Here is a 25,570-nt window from a genome sequence, read left to right as displayed (position 1 = left end):
TTGCTGCCGTGCCCCCACGCACCCACCCCCACATCAGCATTCACAGGGATGAACCCCGACTTTTCAGTCATGCTCCTCTGGCCTTCTGGTCTGTCAGCATTTTGGGAGCAGACTTTTGGTTATTTTCATCACTGCTGTAGTGAAGGTCTGATAGTAGTTCACATTCTCATAACCATGGAGAACAGAGTGTCTCTCTGCTGTTTCCTAACTTCTATGATAGGAAGAAAAAAAAAATCAATTTTGACAGAGACTATGAAACAGTAGATAAAATCTGTCAAAGTCCTTCATCATTTAACTTTGATAAGATACTTTAAAGCAGCAGTGGATCCACAGCAGAATGGGTCAGGAGGTACCAAGAGATTCAGTTACCCCTTACTTCAGGTCTCCAGACCCCCATCAGTGTACCCACCAGAAAAGTCCCTGCTCACCTCGGTGTGTGGCCCCCATTACCCTGTCCTGCAGAATAGCTTCACAGGGGAAACAGGCCTCACTCCTCCCTGAGCCTCCACCCTGCAGGCACTGGTCATTTTACCATCTCTGTCCTTTGGTCATGCACGGAATGCCCTATGGCCGCTTCAGAGGATGCAAACGGTAAAAGGCTTGGCATGGCTTTCCTACGGAGGAACGACGGAAAGCTGGCTGGTATGCGAATCACGCTACCCACGGAGACTGATTCACGCGTCACAGCAGCACACGCAGCTCTATCGAGTGCTGCTTGGTCGGAACTGGAGATTCGCTCATCCTTGTGGTGGCACTTCTCCTCCACCAGAGTACAGTCTTGAATGCTGCAAACATGGCGTCGTCACTGATGCATTCCCTTGTCGTCATGTCCTTTGACCTCTCCCTGCATTCTGACTCCTAGGATGGTCAGGAGTTTCAGTTTCCTTCCGTTGAGGTATTTTAAACACATATTTGCTGTGTGTAAATTGGCAGCCTTCACAACTGGGGAACGTGGTGGGAATATTCTACCTACCATCTTAGCAACTAATTGTCTTCCTGGGAGTGTTTCTTGCCTGGTGTATTAAGAAATCACTCAGCCTCACCTTTTCACAAACTTCTCCCTCCTCCTGTTCTCCATCCTTATGCTCAGCTTTACAAAACAGTCTCACGTCCCGTCCCTTGCATCACAGAACAATGGCCTGGGGTTTCAGCTGGTGCTAGGAAAGCATGTTACCGCCTTTGAGTGCTTCCTGTTCATCTAAAAGCTACAATTAGAGGCTGTAAGAATGTCGCATTCAGGGTTCTTGGAGAAGATGCAGTGTCCCTAGAACCCAGTTGTGTGCTTCTCCTTTAAATAGTGTCCAAAGAGATAATTGAATTCACGGACATCTAAATTTAATTCCAGAAATCAAAGCTATGATAATAAGAACTGGACCTGAGTTCTCTTAGGGCAAGTAATTTAATTTCTCAGCCAGTTGAACTATTATGCATCTCAGTCCTTTGTTATTATGACAGTAAATTACGCGCACAGATGCAGTGAGGGATGATGGACACGTAATTCCCCCCCCCCCCCCACCTCAGCTAGATGCCCACCAGAATGCAGATCACTTTAAACTGCTCTTCCCACAGCTGAGGCTTCTTTCTGGAGATTTAAAAGCAGCATTTTATTACATAATAAGGGAGAGTGGAAAGGCACCTTAGGAAATCCAGGAACATGTTTTCTTCACTCTACCTGACAGCCCAGGCCTAACTTAATCCTGGACCATATACTTGAACACTGTGCCACCGGTCATGGGGCAGGATCATGGGTATTTCATGGTTTGAAGAGAATCCTGGCCTGGTCCCCCACACACACCTTTTTGAATTACCACTGACATTGGAGAATCGAAGAGAGTTGTGACTGATCTGATTGCATAAAGAAGATCCAGACACAGTAAACTAACTGATGTGCACCCCTGTTTGGTTTACTAGGAGAACAACCTGAGATTAAATCACAGAATATACCCCAAATAAAATCTAGGCCAGCTTTAGGGTCAGTGTTGAAACGTGGCCTCCAGTGGTAGGTGTGTTCACAGAAATTTTTGTGCAGGCAGTCAAGATAATCAATTATTTCACAGCATTTATATCTAAGCAGACAGGCTTAAACCATCTGATTATCCATGCCAATGTCTTATCTTTGTTTCTCACCTATTTCTTCATGGAATTAATGAAAATTTGATAATACGATAGTCTTCTGCTTGTCAACACATTATGCATTAACACTTGACTAAATTATTCTGCTTAATTATTTCCTCTTTATGTTTTAGCCAAATGCTTCAGAATGTATTGTCCTTTTATCATGTTTTGCCAGAGTTTGAAAAATGTCCCCTTGTGAAGCCAGACATATTTTTATAGAATTGTTTTAAGTTCTGCATCCTGTGCTTTGTACCCCAGGGCCTCATATGCATCATTCATTATACAGCCTGTATAGAAAAACCCCTGGAGTGTAGAGGAGATCACAGCGTGCCCTCCATACTGTATTCATCTCTTCAGATTTCTTCCCCCTTTCATTTTCTGCAAAATACCTCTCTGCTCTACCGTCAGACCCTGAGTTTGAAAGTCTTTCAGCTTTCCGGGAGCATCCTAAGTCATGGCTGGGACCATCCCAATCTCCAGTTCAGATGAAATCTGCTACAGTCTGTGACACCCACACTCCCCTAGCTTTTACCTGCTGAGCCATCTCTCCAGCCCCAACACTCATTACACAGCAGCATCACATCACAGCTAATACAACCTTCCAGATTCTCGTTGCTTTCCCCAGCTCCACGCTTCTTCTTGCTGGCCAGAATCAACTTCACATGATAATCCCCATGCACTTGGTCTGTTGCTGGAGGCATGGGTAGCCATGTTCATGGGTACGGCCACCCTTCCTCCCTTTTGTGTAGTACTTCTCATTTGTCAGGGCTGAGACAGAGACTCTTGGTCTCAAATATTTGTCTTGGTTTTGCAATCTGATCCAGTGCACCTCTCTTCTTTCCTACCACAATTCAGGGTAGGCTTCTCCCTCCCCTTACCTTCAAACGCTCTTGGCCAGGCTTGCACTGGCAGCCAGATACCTTCCACAAGGATTCCTTAGTAGCCTTTTAAATCATGTCCTAGACATGTCCTTTAGTGGTTCTGCCTCTCTGTTTACTACCTACCATGTGTGAATTACTATATAGATGTTTACAGCCATATCATCTCTCTACAAGCTACGTAATGTTGCCTTTTCTACAATGCCATAGAGTCGGAGTCATGATCATCCTCTTTTTGCAGCCATTAAACTAAGAAGTGCTATATGTCCACCTGTGAAACATTTTTTTGACCTCAGCTAGAGTTCCAACTTAACCTGCTTTCAACCTTCTGTGTGTGTGTGTGCATGTGTGTTTTCCCAAGTGCCTTGATTTTTTCTTTGCTTTCCTACACTTCGTTCAACTGAGTAGCTGAGGACATTTTTATTTGTTCTTCCAGTGAGGACAAAGTGGTAGAAGTAGCCGAGGAGGAGGAAGTGGCTGACGTTGAGGAAGAAGAAGCTGATGATGATGAGGATGTGGAGGATGGGGATGAGGTGGAGGAGGAGGCTGAGGAGCCCTACGAAGAGGCCACAGAGAGAACCACCAGCATCGCCACCACTACCACCACCACCACAGAGTCCGTGGAGGAGGTCGTCCGAGGTAATCCACCGTTGGATTTTTACTTTCAAGTGTCCTGGGATAAAAGAAAGCAGAGTGGGAGAAAGCCCATTTCAGTCAGCACTATACCCTTTCTTCCCTTCCCCCACTCCCTGCCCTCCCTTTCCTCCCTGGAGTCACGAGGCTTCCTGTGCTTGTTTTCTTTCGGGTGTTGGTTTGATTTGGTTTAACAATCAGTTCAGCAGTCCATTTAAGCTAACACAAATCCTGTCTGCACAGTCTCTCCTATACCTTGTGTGTGCTGTTTAAGGAATCCTACAGATTGCTTGATAAGACCCCGCCTAGCCAGAAGTCACTGAAATTGACAAGTGCTGAGTCCTCCCCTGGTGGTGGGTGTTCACTGCTCAGCATTGCCTCTCCTCTTTGACCCCTGAGATTGAGATCTCCTTGATTGGAAGGACTATGCTGGGCTTAGAGACAATTTCAACAAATTTCGTTTCTGGGAATGATTTTCATGAGATTTTACTAATTTTACGTAAGAGTTTACTAAATCTAATTTTTAAATATGATTTGGTAAGAATCACTTTATTTCATGCTGTGAAATTCAACGTGGGTGATTGGTATGAGTTGTTGAACTGGAAAGTATGGCGGCACCTTCTGCAAGAAGCAGCTGTAAACCTGGTGCCTTAGCTCTCGCCTACTGCTGATGTCCTCCTGAGAATGCGGTAAGCCAAATGAGCTGAAAGGACTTTTCATCACCAGGGAATGGAAGCAAAAATCCATTTCACAGTAAACAACCAAATGTTATGCCAACTAATGTGTTTTGGGGTTGAGATGTTTAATAGGTGTGCGCTGGTTTTTTCCCCCTACAGTAAAAGCTGCCTCTAGAGCTACATTTAATGAATATGGGTTGACTTAATTTTAGTGTGATGCAATTTTGATATTAACTTTAGTCCACAAATTCTATAACAATGTAAGATTTCCTTTCCCTTTTGGTTAAAAAGTATAATTACAGCTCATTAGCGTTGAATGTGGGGCACTGTCCAGCTCAAGTACATTATTAATTATAATTGCTCCTTCCCTTTGCTGCATTTTTAAGAATGTTATTGGGGTATGAATTATATACTAATTTTTAATATGTAACTCGGTGACTTTAATACATTTACTCAATTATTTAATATCACCGTAGTCTAGCCTAAGAACATTTTAGCACCCCAATGAGATACGTCTTGCCCACTCACAGAAGTGATTCTCACTCACAGCCCCAAGCAGCAGCTACTCTACTTCGGTCTCCATTGAGTTGCCCTTTTCTGAATAGTTAGTATGTCACTGAGGTTGTGTGTGAATAGCTTTATGACAAACTTGTGTCACTTAACAGTGTTTGGGGATTTTGTGTTTTTAACTTGGAGCCTTTGGTAAGTCATGTTTCTGAATTGAACACTTAGCCGCCACGGATCTAATAGATTTTGGGAAAGGAGCTTGCAGTTCCAAGGACATGCTACAACTTTATCATTCCCTACTAAAGACAGCTTCTTACTTATTTTAGCTTGTGAGAGAATGTGCAAGTAGAGATACCCTTGATCTGAATGGACTGCTCTTCACGTGCCCAAGGTATCTTTTCCCAGAGAATTTTTCAAATGTCTCTTGAGGCCAAGACTCACAGATCTGGCCTAATGAATGTTTTTCAGCCTCACTTTTTTCACTGAGAAAAGAGGTAGGGTTTTTGTTTTGTTTTTTTTTTTTTTCTTGGGGTTTCTTTTTTTGATGGCATGTTACAGTAGCTGGTGATTCTGCACTGGACTGAGGTATTTAGAAGTAAGGAGCACGTGTTTGGCACCTGCTCTTTTTGTAGGTCTGAAAGGAACAGGTGATGAGCACACACAGGCTCATGATGGTCATGAGTGCTGATGTAAAGGAGGAAGAAATCAAATGCTCTGAGCATTTCTGGAGTTTTTTTTTTTTTTTTTTACTTTTAAATTAAATGATAATAATGACCAGAGGTCAGTTAATAGCAGATGATGAAGAGTCAGAATACTATATCCCAGGGACCAAAAATAACATGTTACCTGTTTCTTAAGACAAATGTTTTCCTAGGAATCTCAGCTCCATTATGTAAATATTGTCTTTGGCTACATTTATGCTATAAAAGCAGAGCTGAGGAGTTGGGTAGTTGCAAAGGAGATTATATTGTCTGAAAAGACCAAGACATGTATTGTCTGTCCTTTCCAGAAAATGTTTCTTAGCCTCTGATATTGTCCATTAAAAGAATTCTGTAAGTCTTTTATTTTCTAGGTACTACTTACTAATATCAAGTTGATTTCTCTCTTTCTCTCTCTCTCTCTCTCTCTCTCTCTCTCTCTCTCTCTCTCTCTGTGTGTGTGTGTGTGTGTGTGTGTGTGTGTGTGTGTGTACACATGGGGGTGTGTATGCAGGTACATATTCATACATGTGTATATGTGTACAAAAGTCATAGGACAACCTCAGGTGTTATTCCTCAGGTCCCAAACACCTTTCTTTTTGCTACTTTTTGAGCAGTGATGAGAGGCAGGTCTTTTTACTGTCCTGGAACTCCTCAAATAACTAGGCTAAATGGCCAGTAAGTCCCAGGGACCCACCTATCTCTGTCTCCCCAGGGTTGGGATTGTGAACAGTACCTCCTTCCCTGACTTTTAAGTGAGTATTGAACTCAAGTCATGTATACATAGCAAGCCGTTTATAGACTGAGCTATCAGCCCATCTCCAACTGTAGTGTTTACAGAAAATATTATCATTTTATGGCCTTGGGCCAGTTAAGTAACCTGCTTTTTACTGTCTCATGTAAGTACTGAAGTTACTTTGCACATTCCCTCTGAGAATTACTTTGAATGATATGTGCTAAGTACTTAACATAAGACCTTCGGAAGACTTCCACTTTGTTGTCCGAGTACAGTTGCTCAGATCTGAGTCCTGCTTAGCCATCCAGCCTGTAAACTGCAAACCCTACCTGAAGCAAGCAGCCTTTAAATCTCAGTGTCTCTCCATAAAGCTGGGGTTAATAATACCTGTCTAATATTTAGCTACTTTGTGAGAAGTGAGTGATGTAATCCCTGGGAACCACTGAGCACAGTTCTGGTAGACAGGAAGTACTCAGCCTTGAGTCTATGGTCACTGTGGTTGTAGTCCTCATTTCAATCCCCTAATATATTCTGAACATTAGACAACTCATGTTTACTACTGGTTAGAAGTGTTAAAGGTAAACCAACAGATTGATGTTTTAATTACAGTGTGATACATCTATGATCTGTTGGTACAACAGAACTGGTGTTTACAGACAGCATTCTGTTACCATTAAAATGCACCATGAACTCATTTTCTTGCTTAAAATAGTTTTTGTGTGAATATATTCCACATATCAAAATATTTGCAATTGAATTTTATATCTAGCAGAAAATTGAACAAGATGGGACAATTGTGTTTGTGAAACTAAAAACTGCTGTCTGAACATTGCTCTACATTAGCTGACTGACCCCGTGAACAGTCCCTGGTCTTCTGCTGACCGTTGATTGACTGGAATACACCCTCCGATACTGATGGGCACTTCTACACGCAGGGCGCAACATTGCTTACTCGGGGCACAGGGATGGGATCATTGGTAGCTCGGGGCCTTCCATCCAGACCAGCACAGTCTTTAAGAAGGAGTCTGTTCCCACTGTGTGGAAAAGGACATCGGTAGCCTGGAGGAAAGAAAGTCCTTGGGGGTTTTCACCTAAGACCCAGTGAAGAAGTGATTATAAAGGGAGAGGAACTGACCAGCCTTATAAATAAGTCAAAGCCATGTTTGTTAGCTTATCTGTCCGATCTCCATTGTTACCTCTTTGTAAAGGCATGGCACAAGGAATCCTGGAACTCCCTAGTGGAATTCTGGCTTTGTCCATCCTATTGAACTTTTTAAAGAGTCTGGGGAAACAGTAAACTTGGCCCTGCGTGAACGTAAAGATGAACTCAAAGCTCTAAGATGTGCCTGGGGATAGGACAAGGGACAGCAGTGCCTCCTTCGGGAGCAAGCCTCAGGCTCTGACCTCTCTGCTTCAACTGGGGCAAAATGAATGCACCCGCATGCGGAGGCGCAGGTGCAGCATCCCTTGAAGGTCAGTAGAACTGGAGACAGCGCTGACCATCCACGCGGCAGGTGGCAGCCTGTGTTTTTGTGCCCTGTGACAGAGCAGTCCTTGATTCTGAGGCATTCCGTACATGCTTTGCTGGGATGGAGTGCTGCATCTAAGGGTTCTGTGTAGTTTAACTGTCCTAATCCGGAAAGCCCACTGCAGCAACCAGGGTGCTCAAGTTACAAGACTGGGGAGCAGAGACTTAGAGACAGAGAAATAGGATACACCTATGTGCTCATCTTGTTTTTAATAAGAACTTCATTGACCTTCGTTTTCCATCCACAAAGTTCATAATTCAGTGGCTTAGCACATTCACAAAGATGTGTGCTGTAAGAAAATTTTGTGCCTCAAGCACAATTATAAGTCTACTTTTAACAGTTTTTAATTTAAAAAAAAAATCAGTTCTTTAAAATGCGATACAACAAAGTAGAGAGCTGTTCACATAACTATGTGTACGTTTCTCCTTCTCAGTTTGTTCTTAAGTCCAAGGGTGTATCAGCTCAGGTAACAAAGCCATTTTTGAATGGAAATATTTAGTTCCCTTAGTAATGGGTGTCCAGAACTCTAAAAAGCAGGGTGGATTGCAGCCTGAACACCTGTTCCTCTTTGTCTTGAACCATCCACCCCTCTGAGTCACCTGTGGCTGCTAGGCACTTACGCCAGCACAGGATGTCTGTCCTTTTGGGATTCTCTTAGAGAATGAGTAAGAATTCCAGAAGAGACGAGATGAAAACAGTCTCAATTTCAAGTGTTCACAAGTTCCCTGGCTTTCAAGACAGCAGCCCACATGTTAGAAGATTCAGACTCACGATGTAAAGTGAATGAGTAAGAAAATGAGTTTAGGGCAGAAGAGATAGGACAGGTGTACTGTGTTTATCTCGTAATGGTAAAACCAGTAACATCCTTGTGAGAACAGGATGCTTTTCTTCTACTTGGATCTTGTAGAATAGAACTTTTGAGATGGAATGGGAAAATGTCACATTTTTAGTTCTTTTAGGATATTTTGTTTACTTTTGTGTGTCTGTGTTTTACCTGCTTGTATGTTTATACTGTGTGGGTGGAGGACAGAAGAGGGTGAAGCCGGAGTTACAGACAGTTGTAGGCAGCCGTGCAGGGGCTGGGCATCTAACCTGGGTCCTTCCTCTGCAAGAGCAGCAAGTGCTTTTCCCTGTGGAGCCACCTCTCCAGCCCCATACCTGGAGTCCCAATGGTTCCTGATAGTAAGCCAAGGAAGGTCTTACTGGCCATTTCTCACGCTTCCTTGCTTCCTGGAAATTTCCCAGCCTTTGTTACCCCAGATTTCAAAGAGGTTGGTGGCAGCTTCACAATAGCCCTCATGGGCAAATGACTGAGCTGTCACACAGATCCTCCTGTTGTTTGTTTGGGTTTCTCAACCTCAGAACTCTAGTTGTTTGGCTCAGATGATCCTTTGCTCTGGAGGACTGCTTTGCGCATCATAGGCTATTGAGCAGCACTACTGTCTTCCCAGGTGATGCTTAGGACTCACTCCCCTTCGCCAGCACTGGGGCACGTGCACCAGCACATGAAGGCGTGCTCCAGTACATGTGTAAACACGCGCACACACAAACACACACAGTAATTAGTTGATTTTTAAAAGTTTAAATATGTGATTACTGAAATAAACCATCCTCAGCCTCACCAGAATGTCATCTAAAACTCCTAACTCAGTGTTTTGTACTTGGTAGGTTGGCAGTGAACATATTTTATAGGACAAAAATAAGTAAGAAACATCAAAAATATGGCTAAGTCACTATTTGACAGTAAGGTAAAACAAATATTAGATAAGATATATGATACAGTCTACTAATATGCTTGGGGACAGGAAACTACAAGAAACGACTTAAAATATGACATACATCATGCATGAGCGCGTGTGTGGGTGTGTGTATGTGTGTATTGAAACTGCCTCATTGTGTGACCTTAAACTTGATCTTTCTGTGTCTCAGTTCCATGTGCTAGGGTTACTGGCCTGTACCATGCCTGGTATAATATGTGCTACCATGTAGGCTGTGAAGTGTAGAGGAAACTCTCCTTGATTTGGGTGGTTAGAATCCAGTGTCCATAATACAGTGTGATAAAAAGGAAACCTTGGTTATCATCTAGATTTTAACTGGGAATGATACTGTTCTCAGTTTGTTGGAGACTATGGCAAGAAGCCAGCTACTGTGGAGAGGTGGCCATGCCTCTTCCTCAGACAAGGTCATATTTCCAGACCCCAACTCACTGGAAGCATTCTTTTGTTCTCTAGAGCATTGGTGCCCTCTAGCATTTCTTCCCAGAAAAAGTGCTGTAAAAATATTACATTCAGGTTTTGTTATTATTTGATTTTTATGTTTTCATAATTCTTTTCAAAATAAAAATAAAAGCTTCGGTGAGTTATGGGAAGATGGATGGTCACTAGAATTCACATTTTGGAGAAGAGACATTTTCATAGATTTAAAATATAAGAGAATTATTATCTCAGCAATGGATTTAAGGCAGAAGTGTTGACATTATTTGATGTTATTTAAAAACAGCTGATTGTATAGAATGGGATAAATATGTATTGATAATTGGTTAAGTACTTTTTCCATATTTCTATATTTTTCTTAATTTTAAGAATCTTTTAATGTATGTTTTAGCTACTATATCCCACATATATGTGAATTCTTTTAACAAATCAGACTTTTTTCTAATTTGTACCAATTCCTCTGCTCTGATGCTTTTAGGATGTGACGTGACTGTATATTATATCTTTAATAGAATACATTTCAATGACATTTAAATAAATTAGCTGGGCACAATGGCTCACACCTGCAATCTCAGCATCTGGGAGGCTGAGACTGGAGGGTCAGAGAGGTTTCGAGCCAACCTGAGCTGTATCATGAGACCTTGCCTGTCAAAACACAGGCAGGAAAACCACGCCCTCCCACACTCACCACATGGTTGCATGGCGCCTATCAAACCTTGCTGTTCCTGAGTCACTCCTGGCTCTCAACTGGGGAGGGATGTGGCTGCTCATGGACCATACTTTGGAAAAGGTCTAGCACCATTTTCTGCCTTCAGTGTTTGGAGGGTTTCGGTCTAGAGACCAGAAAGAGGAGACAAGGAGGGAAAGCTTTCCTGTCTAGTGGCTTTCCACTTGTGCCCTGGTTTTTCTCTGTGTGGCACAATCCTTACTAGACTGTGAAAACTAATTATTATAAGACTGAGGAATTTAGGGAGTCATAAAGACTGCAGCTTGACATACCAGTGGTGGGATATTTATACGAAGGAAATAGCCAAATGCTACAATTTAATTTTTCCAGATAAACACAGTTGTTTTTTTGTTTGTTTTTAGCAAATCCCTCATTCAGATTTCCCCATGACACAAGCTATACCTCATTCTTACCGTGTTCTAGTTTTAAGCTTGTTGATACCACGCTGAGTATCAAACAGGGAACAGAAACCAAGAATGAGGAGACATTATAGTGGTACGGTCTTGATGCTCACTCACAGCACCAGCTCAGGAGAACTGCCTAGTGTAAAACTCATTTTACAGGCCCATCTCCTTCAGGGGCCATGTTATAAGAAACCTTCCTGCATAGGGAGATGTTGAATCAGGTCAGGTCTAACTACAGTGACAGAGAACTGCACACTTAAGTACAAAGCCTGGCCAACTGAGGACACCTGCTACCATGGTTCTCAACCTTTGAGTCACAACTGCTCTGGGGATCGAATGGCCCTTTCACAGGGGTTGCCTAATGCCGTCAGAAAACACAGATGCTTAAATTATGATTCGTAACAGTTACAGTTACAGAGCAGCCACGGAAACAGTTTTAATGGTTGGGAGTCACTCCAACATGAGGAACTGTGTTAAAGGGTCGCAGCATTAGGGAGGTTGAGAACCATGGTGCTAGAGACGTCTGTCGCAGATCAGCACCTGTCTTCCTCCTGAGTCTGTGGCTTCAATAAGGTACACAGCTACTTGTGTGATTTGTTGATATTTCCCCCATATTTGGAACATGAGACTTGGCATAAAACTTCAGCTCCAGCTTACTGGCCTAATTTGCATGATTATACTTAGTACAATATGATTATTTATCTACAGAACACAGTTTCAGTTCTGATAAATTAGGCTGTTGGAGTCTTATTATATTGCAGTATTTAAATTTGTAGCAATAACTTAATTGGGATTTTTAAAAAGTAAAAGAGATTTCCATGCTTAGTTTATTAGTATTATAATTCTTTGGGGGTTGTGTTGTGTTTTGTTTTGTCGTTGTTTGTTCTTGTTGTTACTGTTGCTGCTGCTGGTCTAGCACTTGCTGTGTAGACTAGACTGGCCTTGAGCTTATCAATGTCTTCCTGCCTCTGTCTTCCAAGAACTGGGATGGGCAGGTGTGCACTGCCACGCCTGGATCGGGGCTGTTTTAAATGACACTGAAGTCAGCCTCTTCCATTATTGGTGGGTTGAATGTAGACCGCAACATGAAATTTATTTGAGATATTGATGGTCAACACACGTAGTACTGCTGATGTGAATGTCTTCGTCGCCTTTGTTTTCATCTTATTTCACTGTTAAGTTAGACGGGTAACGATTTATTGCTAAAGCCAAGTGTATTGTCTTTCTACTCCACAATTAGAGGGAAAAAATGCAAAATAGGGGATGTTCAAAGAAGTGCATTTGTAATATCTGTGTCTATTATATGGTGCTTAATTAAGCCTGTCTTACAGAATGTGGAGAAAATCATGCTTCAAGAGTTTTTCCCTCAGAATCTGAGAATCTACATTTCTTAATTCTATGCATTAAACTCTGGTATCAGAAGCAGGGTGATCCACTGGCTGTCTGCTAGGTGCAGAAGGGAGAGGTACACTTTAGCCCAGTTCTTGCAGTCTCCCACAGACCCACCCCTATCCTCTCCCCCCTACACACACTATGCATTTGGCCTTGTTTTATCCCGTTACCTAACCTGTGCTTAGGTTCTGGTACTGTTATTCAGCGAGCTTCAGAGAACAATCCCCCTGTACAGGAGCCTTGAAGCACTCTGCAGGGCCTGGAGCAGACAAGTAGCCGGAGACCTCACTATTTAGTACTGTGAGAGGTATAAGCTGAAGGTCAGTGTGGATGGATTTTGCTCCCAGGCTTGGTTGACTGAGGGCCATGCCAGTGAAGGCACCACTTCTGTTCCTCTTGTGGCCACACTGCAAACCCAGTGCAAGGCACCATGGTCTAATATTGACATTAATACAACCTAAGAAGAGATGGATGGGGAGCGCTATCACATTAGAAACATGAACGAGGGTTCTGAGCATGGTGGTGCACGTGTGTACTTCCAGCCCTCAAAAGGAAGAAGAGGAGGCTCACAACAGGGCAACCAGAGATAGATACATAGTGAGAGCTATCTCTTGACACAATATATTGAGATTGTGGGGGAGACAAAGTGAAACATAGAAAATCCTTTTCTGAAAGTATCTATTCCAATTTAAAAAGATGATAAGGACCTGGACGCAGAGAATGCTGATGTGCTTCCCAGGACTCCCACATGTGGACATGCAGTCTAGAAGTTGCTGTCACTCACTTGATAAGCACCTCCCCCAAATAATTTTCTTTTTGTTACTTGGACTACCAGCCTAATTTGGGGGTGCTAGAACCAAATGATGGGATTCCTTCATCAAGATGCCAGCCAGTTTTTATTCTATGCCAGAATTCCATACAGGAGCCATTTCAAAAGCTAGGCTTGGGGGCTGTGGGCTTTCAGAGCAGTGAATGGGGGCCGTCTTTGGTAATGTGACACTGATCTGAGGCTCCTGGAATCAGGTGCGTCCTTGTGGGAAGGTTGGAACCATTTTACATGCTTGTTGCACAGAGATCCCCTTAGTCATGTTTAAGGCAAAGGCCCGAGGCTTGCCTGCTCTTCATAGATCTTTGTCTTTAGTTGATTATGGTGTGTTGATTGACGGGAGGTCTGGGTGGGGGCTGGACATCTTCTGGGATACGTTATCCAGGTGCACAGTATCTCCAACAAACAATTGAGCAGAACATGGAATAATAGTAGTTGAAGGTGGCAGCTGAAGGCAGGTATAGTAAAGTGAAACTTTAAAAGCTATACTCCATGAGGTAGCTAGCCATGGGCTCAAGAGCATCCTCCCCCTCAGGTCTCAGGGAGTTTCTTTTGGCTGCTGTCGATGATTTGTTTTTTTCCATTTGTTTGAAAAAAGTTATGGAACCTTGGAGTGTTCCAGGGCAGTACAAGGATGGTCTTTTTGGTTGCTGGGACCCAGAGATTAATTATCTTCTTAGGATTCAACAGTCTACAGACCTTCCCCATGCCGACTATTTCTAACCTAGGGGCTCTGGGTTTTACTCGGCTTTTATCTTTTAGAATGGTATTTTTCCTTTGGGTAAGTTAGTAAAACCAAGTCTAAACAAGATGGACATATAGGAAGGGTCAGCTCGCAAGGGTGGGGAGCAACCCCCCCAAAAAAATGGGACTATTGTTCTACTTCCAGCAAAAGCAGATAATATAGGAAGTCTGTAGAGTTCTGACTTCTAATCATGATCAACTTTTAAAATGCGCCTGATTGGATTACTGTATTTTAAGCCCATGGGGATTGTGAAACTGATTTTGGGGACAGTAGCAAGTCAGACTGACAGGTAAGGTGTGTTTTAATGTAAAACAATGTGTGGTATATGTTTATGAATTTGAATGTGTTTGCTATATATATTGCTGCCTAGTACATTATGGGCTAAGGGTAAGATAAAAATGCACAAATGAAATTTTTCTTAGCGTTATCATAATTGACTGTCAGTCACTCTTGCAGATAGCACATATGTTTTCAGGTTCAATCAGTGGACAGACTGGAAACATTAAAAATGGATGTGGTTAATTATGCACGAGTCTAGATGATCGTTTACTACAGAAAACAGTCAGAAGTTGGTGAGCGCTTAAGCTGCGCCATCACAACCCAAACAACCCTTTTACATCACAGTTGGCTCGAAGTTATTTTTAAGAGATTTTTTTTTTCAAAGCAAATTTTTTGGTGTGCAGATACTTTTTATCCTTAAATCAAGAAAAAGTTCTTTTCGCCTCTAGCCCAAAATCCTTTGGCCGCTACTGCATCCTACACATTAATGTCTTGTTTTGTGTGAGAGGTGAGTCTGAAGTCTGGGTAGGTGATGAAATTCCTCAATAAAGACATAGTAGGTGCTACCAAAGACCAGCCCTGGTTACCACTGGGGAGGTCAGTGCTTAAGATGAGTAAGTATGTACATGAACAGCCAGAAGGTGCCTTTTCATGCTAAATATGGTTCCCCACATCTCCTCTGATTAGAGGTGTGCTCTGAACAAGCTGAGACGGGGCCATGCCGTGCAATGATCTCCCGCTGGTACTTTGACATCACCGAAGGGAAGTGCGCCCCATTCTTTTACGGCGGCTGTGGCGGCAACAGGAACAACTTTGACACTGAGGAATACTGCATGGCGGTGTGTGGCAGCGTCTGTAAGTGGACCCTTCCTCCAGCCTGGCCACCTTTCGTCTATCTCGCCACTGACTCTGCTCTTTGTGACAGATGGATTTTTCCCCCCTTGTTCTTGGGAATGGGCCTGTTGCTACCACTAACCACATTCCTGTCAACTTCTCTAATTACCAGAAGTCTCCACGGTCATGAGCACATCTCTCCATCTATTTCTAATAAAGCATGGTCTTGGGTGTGTTCTTTGATAGCTGTGGTAGATTATTCTCGCAACCCGCAGGAGCTTCTGACTGCTTCTCTTTACAAAGGGGATAGAGCAGCTTTTGTCTTCTTGTGTCCTTCCTGCAAATTCATACTCTGAGTCTGTCAAATACCCATGCGTTCATGTTTCTGCATGTACACATGTGCAAACAGCCTCTCACTGGAAGCTGCCTTATGAAGCTTCAGTTGCCTTGACAAGATTGCTGTAGTGAATTCCTTTGTTATTTCATGACATGTTTTTTTTATATTTTGTTAATGAAATTTGATTGAATTGAACTCATGCAGCCTGAGATGCTGTTTTGGTTAGGGTTTTATTGCCGTGAAGAAACACCATGGCCAAAGCAACTCTTATAAAGGAAAACACTGAACTGGGACTCCCTTACACTTCAGAGGTTTGTTCAGTCCATTGCCATCATGGCAGGAAGCATGGTGGCATGGTGACACGGTGCTGGAGAGCACCTGAGAGTTCTACATCTGGATCTGGAGGCAGCAGGAAGAGAGAGACGCTGAGGTTGACTTGAGCATCTGAAACCTCCAAGCCCACTCTCAGTGATCTACTTCCTCCATCAATGTCACACTTCCTAAAACTGCCACTCCCTATAGGTCTATGAGGGCCATTTTCATTCAGACCACCACAGACACCCATGTTGTTCCCTGAACCTAGAACATATATATTTGTCAAGCTTTTATTTTTTCCCCTTGGACACAGGTAGAAGAGGACAAAGGATGTGCATCAGTTACTAAAATTGCTTGTTGTGCAAGTATGAGGACCTGGATTTGAATCCCCAGAACACACTTAACCCAAATGTGTAGCCAATGCCTCCATAATGCTAGTACTTCTAAAGGGAGATGGGAGGCAGAAACAAGAGAATCACCTGGACTATGTAACCACCTAGCCTGGGCAACAAGTTGAAATAGACTCTGTCTCCAACAAGGTAGAAAGCATATGCTGGCACTGAGTTTGACCTCTAGCTGCCACGTGAGATCTATGGTGTGCCTGTTCACACATGAATTCACAAGTGCATGCAAAAGAATAATGCTAGCCATTTTCATTGGCATAAGGCTGAGGGAAATAAATTGCAGTGTCTCCCTCTGGAATATCAAGCTTTCTTTACTTGTAGGGAACAATTATATGGAGTCATGATGACTTCAGTGCAAGATGAAATATTTCCCCAGAGAGTCAGCCCCTAAGAAGTCATGTCTCAGATCCAGGGAATATCTGCTTTTATTAATAGCCTTTCAAGTTAAGTCCTTGACTGTATTTGTTCATTCTTGACCACAAGTTAGAAATATTAATTATTCAAGGATCTTAGTATTTGTGCATTTCTCTTTTGAGTCTTGCATTTTATTCCTGCATTTACAGGGGGGCAATCTCTACCCAGAAATACCTGGGAAGATTCTAAACAATTTTCCAGCCAAATCATAAAATCAAGCAAAACAACAAAAGATTTGCTCCATTAACCTTAATTTATGAAGTAGCTGGTACTTGGATGGGACCTGGAAAGTCCTTGGTGGTCTCCTAGGAGATGACTCCATTTCAGTCATCTGTGGAAACAAGTGTGGGGACACTTTGGATGAGAGCAGATACCCTAGCTCAAGATACTCACCCTCATTTTCACCTAGAGGTTAATTGGGTTAGGTAACATGGACTACAGTAAGGGATTCTGTAGCCAGGAGCCTTTGGAATAAAGGGCCCTTGTTGCTATACTCTAAAGGGTTTAGCTGCTAGGTAAGGATTTCCTGGCAAAGTTCTAAAGTTTTTCCCCTTTCCCTAAGGTAGGTTTATTTTCTGGAATGTCATATCCTGGCAATGAGGAAGTTTGCTTTATATTATTAGCACAGATGAATTCACCTCAGGATTTGGACACTATCTTCTTACCCACCCTATTGTGAACCTCCCCTCATGCTCTTTACATTTGAACACTCTGGGCTGGGAATAAAACATCATATACCTTTGCCAGGGTTTGGGGAGATACGTACACTTTACTGAACGATTTTCCAATAGGGTTTTATTAGAGAGGGCCAGGAGTTTTGACTTAGTTCTTACAGGGTCGGGTTATAAAGTATCAAGAAAGCAAAAGCAGAGCTGGGAATGTAGATTGGTAGCAGAACGCTTACCTAGCAGGTGCCGGACTCTGGTTCAATTCTTAGAACCAATGGAGAAAGAAGACAGATGTTGGGAGGGCTGAGAGATGTTTCAGTCTGTAAAACCTTTGCCATGCAAGCCAGAGGACCGGAGTTCGGGTCTCCATCACCTGCTGAGCATTGTGGCCTGGGTCTGTGTAGTCTTGGGATGTAGGAACAGGAGAATCCCTAGGGCTTGCTGGGCAGCCAGTCTACCAATCAGTGACCTACCTACACGTTCATTGAGAACCTTTGTCTCAAACAATATGGCGAACAATGATCAAAGAAGATAACTCTGGTCCCCTCACGTGTGTGTGTGTGTGTGTGTGTGTGTGTGTGTGTGTGTGTGTGTACCCGAACACACCTGTATGCGTACACACAGGCATTAACAAACACATATACTACACACATAAATAAAAATTTTAAAAGGAGGAAAGACAACAGAGGGGTTGTAGATCAGTCACATGGGCAGGTAGGCAAGAGTGGACAATGAAGCTTCATCACATACCATAGCCGGGAGTCAGAAGTCTCTTGTGAACAGGAAAAGCTGCTGTGAGGAAGGCATTGAAGGGAGTTCAGGATAACTGGTGCTGAGGAGGGAGAAGAGAGCCACAGTTCCTCCAGCAGATTACCCTGCAGTACTAGTCTTCACTGGAGGCAGATCTCATCTGTGTGTCCCTTGGTTCCCTGCTGAGGTCTTATTTTTGGTTGAACCCATTTTGTTTGTTTAGTTTTGAATGAATCGTGTGTGTTTCTGCCATCATTCCCATGTTTCCATTTTTGTTTTTAGTTTATTCTCTTGTTTTCTCCATAGCATCCCAAAGTTTACTCAAGACTACCCGTGAACCTCTTCCCCAAGATCCTGTTAAACGTATGTTGTCATTGACTTGGGGGAGGGACCAGGGAAGGAGTGTGCTGCATGGCTGGATGTGATCTTCGCTCTCATCACCTGCTTTGCATGGGTTTTGTGATTCTTTTAGTAGACAGGATTTTCCCATTACCCTGCTCCTCATTTCCTCCAGCTTTACCAGGCAACTTCAGATGTGGGACCAGAGAGTCGACTTCAACTACTTATATTTCTGATTGAAATCCTTTCTGATTTGTGTAGTTTCGTGAAATATCGTACATATAGTATTTCCCGATTTGGCGGAAGTTAAAGCTGCCAACATTCCATATTTAATGAAATCATATTTGCTAATAGAAGTATCCCCTCCCTTAAAATTTAATGTTGTACATCAAAGACAAATTTATATGCACATTTACAGTTTTGTGTGTTAAATGCCAACAATTAGGAGGTGAGAGGAGCCACCTAAATTTCAGGATTACCCTTCTCTCCCAGAGTACATGTTAGTTGGTATGAGGTACCCACAGTTAAGGTTTTGTTGATAGGAAAGAGAAAAGGAATTTCGTATAATAAGGCATTTCATCAACCAAAGACTCCTGATCTTAACAGTATTTGTTATCTGGTTGCCAAATCAGTCTAATTTCATCTTAAAATGTGGTATCAAACACATCAATATTCATTTTTAAAATTCAGACTATATTTAGAAATAGATTCACTCCCTCTAGGGATGAGCTATCTTGTTGATACTTAGTGAAACCTGAAGAGGAGACCCAATCTCAGTTAGATATTTTATAAATAAAACTCACCTTTATCATCATTATCCTGGTGGGAAAATCCTAACCTCAAAGCTGATTAAAAAACTAATAAATGCATTTTTTAAGATATAGTATAGATGATTATATACTTTACAAAAGATTTCATTCTACACTATCAGTTTTCAATATGGCCTCCAATAAGATAGTCCAGTTAATTCAAATGATGGGATAATACTTGAAGGAAGTGTTTTTTATTGACACAGTAAACCTGTATCCTGCTATGGTGAAAGTTTTCCTCTAGAACATTAATTTGTGTGTGTGTGTGTGTGTGTGTGTGTGTGTGTGTGTGTGTGTGTGTGTGTGTGTTTTGCATTGTTCCCAGATTTCCAAAGACTGCAGATCTTTTTCTGGCACCCGTGTGTGCATTCTCCTCCCATCTTCTGTGCATGTGGGAAGAAATGAGGCTTCAAGCACTTCATGAGTTGGCTGGAGGCTTCTGACGCAGGAGGACCGTGTGTGAAACATAAATGGCACCCTGGCTGTGGTCCACCCCAAATGGCTCAGCATTTGGTTCTGACATCTTTTAGGTTAGACAGTTTCTGATGTTCGGAAAGCACGTTTTAAGAAATAGAGGAAACAGAGAAAAGCTGAAAAATAGTAGCATCCCTCCCCAGCAATGCCAGGCATGTGAGTAGCAGGGATGTCTATTTCTCGTCCTCTTGGAAAATGATGGTTCTCATCAATTTTATTTCCTTCAGTATAGAAAAGATTGTCAGTTTTCACTTTTCTTAATTGATAAACCTTCTTTGAGAATTTATTTTCATAAAATATACATAACGTTTTCCAGACGGAAATTAGAAGTCTCCCTTTCTCCTTCCGCTTGCAGTGTGGTTCAGACCCTGACAGCCTTCCATCCTGGGAGGATAGAGTGATTTTGTCAGCTGGATTTCTTGTCTCCCTACAGAGACTATTCAATCACAGCAAGTGAAGGATTTTGCAGTGCTAGTACCAACATACGGGCGAAAGCATATAATTTCTAGTTATTTATAGCCAGGTGGCTCTGCTGCCTTTTTTATAGCAAAGCCACACATTTGAATTGAAAGTCATGGTCACCTGGAGGTCAAATGAAGATTGCAGACTCAATTCAGAGGGGAAAAAATGAGCAGAAGGGGAAGGGGAGCTGGCCTGTTCCATCAGACCACGCAGGTTTACACTTTGCTCCTTCACCCGCTTAGAGTTAATTGAATGGCATCGCTTTGCTCTGAGGTAGTTGGTTTTTATAGATGCTCTCCGTCTGAAGGGTTTCTAGTAGAAAAATAAATGTTAAGTGGGCTAGAAAAAGCTCTTCCATTGAACTGCTTTAAGACTACATGTCTAAAGAACTGTGCACTGGGTCCCCATCATGAATCATTTCCTGACAATACTTATTACTTGAATCAGGCATTGCTAGACTTTCAATTTTTGCCGTAAAAAAATAAAATAAAATAAAATAACAACTTTGAAAAGCATCACAATTTTCAGGACACTTACCGTTTGCCGTTGCCCTCACAGAGTACTCTAAACCACAAATGTAAGTGAGGGACGTGAGACTGAAGAGTTGTCATTTACTTGAAAACATGAGTTCATGTCTCTTTGAAATGTCTTTCCATTTGAAGTAAAGAACCTCCTGAGCATTAGCTGTTTCTGAGGTCAGTTCTCCATCAAGTTGATCCACGTGCCTCATCTCCAGTCCCTACAGTGCAGTGTTTATAAAACAGTAAAATTATTATGTAAATATTTGACCAGTTTCTATTTCTTCAAATGTGAGAAAAGCATTGCCTGTCCACATACTGTCCCCACCAGACTAAATCTGAAAAGGCGAGCAGGTAAACTGTGATGCGCACAAAGATCACCACACCAGTTTTTTATCCAACTGATTGACCCCTAGCAATCTGCCCACAGGGTGACCCATTTCTAGTTACATTGTGTTGTAAACGTTGGCACAAAGCTTTCTTTGCCTCAATATACTTGTCAGTTTTCTTGACAAGTGTAATGATTAAACATTTTAAGAAGGCAAGCGGTTCAATTGCTTTGCAGACCACCTTTTGTTTTTGTTGGTTTGCTTGTTTCTTTTTTAAGAAGTGCTATTACTGTATTAGAGGAAGCTTATCAGATATGTGCTCCATCCCTTAGCTACTTGGTAAAGGTGTGGAAATGGCTCCTTTTTGTTCAAGTGATTGGCCATGCTTTTTCTATCAGGCTGTGCATTCGCTATCACGTCTCCAGAGTGCTACAGCCACCTACAGTTAAATAAATAAATGTGTGGTCCCCATGATACATTATTTCTTTTTTTTTTCAAAGCAGCCAGTGGACTGAGGAGATGGCTCGGTGGTAAGGCGCCTTCGATGCAAGCATGCATTCCTGAGTTTAAACCTCCAGCATCTACCTTCAGAGGCAGGGAATACATACAACACAGGTGTCTGTAACTCCAGCGCTGGAGTGGAAAGTGGAGGCAGGTGATTTCTAGAGCAGAGCCAACCTAGTCAATGAATTCACTCCCTGTTTAGTGAAAGACCATCTTTAAAAATAAATAGAATAGGGAGCCACTGAGGAAGACACCCTCCATTGGCTTCTTGCCTTTTGTGCACACACACACACACACACACACACACACACACACACACACACACATAAAAGAGTTACAATAAAATGAAAAGCAGCCAACAGGCACACACATCGCTTTAATACAAAGGTTGCTTTTAAACCCAGGGTGTACTGGTGCCATGGCTAAGCCTTTTGAGAGACTCTGGCAGGGTTATCTAAGTGGTCCACAGTCAGTAATTTACTAGTGAGATGAAGGATGTAGTAGAATTAAATCCCAGCATAGAGAGCATACACGTGAGTTGGGAAACACTGTTTTGGAAGTCTGAGGTAAAATGAAATTGGTCTTATCTCTCAGGCCTCCAGAGAAATTCAGGTTCCATCAGCACTGTCAGAACTTTTGTGAAAGTGAAGAGTGGCATTCTGAACTCATCTATATAGTATCACAAAGTAATAGATGGGCGTGCCTTTATGAACCACTACTAATGAAGTCGAGGAACACTAACAAGAAATGATACCCTACGATTAAGCCATTCTGGCTTCCAGTTACTATTTCTTTTGTTTTACATGGTTTTTTGTCTGTTTGTTGTTTACCTTCAGCCTGAAGATACCTTTTAAATGCAGGGAATGTGGATATTAATAAAAATAATGCTGACATTCATGCTTCCACATCCATTTCACATATCTGATTTAAAAAAAACAACCCATGTCAGTACAAGTCCATCGACATAAAGAAGAAATGTAGCGTGGCTGGCGAAGAGTAAACTCAGCGTAGATTACATTTTTATCACCTTATGTCTATGCAGTGCATGGATAGTATTCTCCTGCAACCGAGACAGAGCTGGCTGCAAAACAACTGGGACTGAAGGGTACATAAGGCAAAGCGCCTCTGTTCATTTTTACAATCTAGTGTCCTACTAAAAGATCACAAACTTTTATTTTCCCATTATGAATGGCCTATCTCCAGCTTGGTAAGAATGATCAATGTTTAGGTTTTGACTGCCCTGAGAGTTTTTAGCTACTTCGAAATTAGAGAAATGAAGAAATCTTTAAAAAAAAAAAAAAATGTTTTAACTGGAGGTGGCAGTTCGAAAGCCCTGTCACGCTGAGATTAAATTTTCCCATAAAATCCTCCTTTACAGGTCTGTATTTCACTCGTACATAAATTATCCACACTGCCGTGTCCCATAACTTATAGCCATTTCCAGTGACAGCGTTACTAGCTCTAAATCAAATGGCATTTTCAATGACATGGCGGTGAGTTGCGTAAGAGTTTACTGTGATCTTCCCTAGCCCGCGGTGTAGAGATGAGTTACCTTATCTCAACTCATCTGGGGGAGGAGGGGAGCAGGTAGGATCACCAGATTTCATTTGAGCCAGTGTTAGTGTATTGACTAGATTCTGTTCCTGGACTTCAGTTTAGGAATCCTTCTGTCTTGTGTTCTAGTCTAGGTGGTCATTACCATTTGAAGGTAGGATGGCTACATCATAATTGTAAATTGGTGTCACGCCAGGTTGGTGACATGGCTCAGCAGCTAAAGGCACTTGATGCCACCACACCTGACCACCTGGGCTCAATCCCCAGGACCCATATTGGTGGAAGGAGAAAACTAACTCCCACATATTATCTACAGACCTGTCACTTGTACCATGACACAACACATGCAAAATAAAATAAGTAAATGTAAAAGTCAAAATTTAAAAAAAAAAAAAAAAAGGTGTAACCCTAGAGATTGAGGAATCAAACAGATATGAAAACTGTAGGGGCGGTTTTTTGTTTTTGTTTTTTTAACAATATCTGTAATTGTCATTGTGAGAATAAACTGGTGTCCAGTCAGCCCTAGGCCCCATGGTTTCCTTTTCTATGTAGTCAACTAACCATGAGGCAAATAAAATGCCTCTGTACTGAGCATGTACAAACTTTTCTTGTTATTGGTCCTCAAACAATATAGCAAGAAAACTGCTCCCTTTGATATTTACATTGTCTTCAGTAGTATAAACAGTCTAGAAAAAGACAGTGTCCATTAGATACTCAGAGTTATACCCAAATATACATAAGGGATGTGGGTATCCTGGAGTTTGGTATCTATAGGGAACCCAGGAACCATGTCTGTACTTAAGGAGAGTTACTATGGAGTGATAGGAAGTTGGAACAACACTGATGGACACCACTGTCTGTATAGTTTGACTTGATGGTTGGTCTTCTTGAATCCCCTGAGCTTCAGGGTGATCTCACCCACATCCAGGAAACCTCAGTGACTTTCACTTTGTTTTAAAGTAACTTCCTCACATAATGAGGCCTGTCTCAAGGGACAGCAAGTATGGAAACTGGCATCATGTTCTCAGGAATGGGGTGGTTTTTGAGAGACCACCCTCCCCCCAAGATTAATTAAGAAACCAGAAGCAAGCCTGCTCCCTACCACTCAGAAAACAGACTTCCAGTGGATCTTGAGAAGACCTAAGAATATGCAGTAGGTGCTGCATTGGTGTGTCGTTATTAAAAGTGAAATGGACTTTCCCATGTGTGAAGAAACTTGCTCCCATAATATTGAGCTTCCTAGGATTTTGATTTAGGGAACAAAGTTTTATCGTAAGAAACAGACATGTTCCTTCTTGTATGTGGCAAGCAGGGGAGCAGGACTCCAGAAGTGGTATGTGTGTGTGTCTGTGTGTGTGTGTTTGTTATATGCCCATATATGTGTGAGTGTGCATAGACATGCACATTAGGATCTCAGAGGTAGACAATGAGTGTCCAGCTCTGTCACTCTCCACTTTATTTCCTTGAGACGGGATCTTTCATGAAACCCAGAGCTGGACTGGCAGCTGCAAGCCTCCATCATGGTCCTGTCTCCCCTGTCCACATTCCTAGGATTACATGTACACAGCCATGACTGGCTTTTTACATGGGTTCTGTGTTTGTACAGTAAGCTGTCTCATCCACTGAGCCCTGTCCTCAGCTCCTGTATGATCTTTTGAAGAGCACATCTTCTATGCCTCCTGACCCCCAAAACACTCTGTTGCTCCTCACTGTGGTTTCATGGCCTCTGGTTTGTCCTCACCACTTTCGCCCTGACCTTTTCCACTGTGGCCTCATCATTTGCTTACCCTGGAATTTGCCGGACATTCTGACTTCTTAGGACCTCGCTGTTAGTTTCTGCATCTCCTTGTCATGTTCTTCTGCAGTTAACCATGGAGTGTCGGAATGTCCCTTTCATAATTATGACTCTGTTTGGACACCTGCTTAATGTGTGTCATCTCCCTGCGCGAACAGCCTTTCCTCCTGTTCCCCTTTATCCAGTTTCCTTTTCCCCCTCCATATACAAATTGTGTGTGTGTGTGTGTGTGTGTGTGTGTGTGTGTGTGTGTGTGTGTGTAGTGATTGCTTCTTTTGCTAGGATATTATACCATCAGGCACTGCTCTTTGTCCACAGGATTTGTATGTGGTAGGAGCTGAGACCCTCCTGGGAGGAAGAACAAAAGAGAACTGAAAAAGCACGTTCATGGCAGTAGAGCTGCCATCTAAATGTGTCAGATGCCTCTGGCTTCCCAGTTATGACAGCTTCTGAGTGCTGATAAAATATCAGAAAAGGCCAACTTGATGGGAGAAGGGTTTATTTGACCTCACTGTTGCCTTTTCAAATCAGCGGTCATACAACTTTGTCTTGGGACCATGCTGGCAGGAAGCAGGTAATAGAACATTGCCGCTCATCTTATGGTAGGGGAAGAGAAGACTGGGTGATAGGGGACAAAATAAGACCTGTAGAGGCATGCCCCGGGTGACTTGTTCCATCTCTCCAGCCCTCACCTCCTGAGGTTTG

General features: G+C 42.5%; 1 protein-coding gene across 4 annotated transcripts in view; it reads left to right on the top strand.

Annotated features, from left to right (window-relative positions):
• Positions 1-25,570, top strand: part of LOC118594338 (amyloid beta precursor protein) — a 227,216-nt gene that overhangs the window by 121,930 nt on the left and 79,716 nt on the right. For 2 of the 4 annotated variants that reach the window (XM_036204208.1, XM_036204209.1), the window contains exons 6-7: positions 3,430-3,632; positions 15,047-15,214. In XM_036204208.1, the coding sequence (XP_036060101.1) occupies positions 3,430-3,632; positions 15,047-15,214 (371 nt within the window). The remainder of the gene's footprint in view (positions 1-3,429; positions 3,633-15,046; positions 15,215-25,570) is intronic. The other 2 variants (XM_036204211.1, XM_036204210.1) reach the window with 1 other exon arrangement.

Source organism: Onychomys torridus, chromosome 12, assembly GCF_903995425.1.
Source record: "Onychomys torridus chromosome 12, mOncTor1.1, whole genome shotgun sequence".
Taxonomy (NCBI): Eukaryota; Metazoa; Chordata; class Mammalia; order Rodentia; family Cricetidae; genus Onychomys; species Onychomys torridus.
The sequence above is the reverse complement of the archived record's forward strand: the minus strand, read 5'-3'. Positions and strand labels throughout refer to the sequence as shown.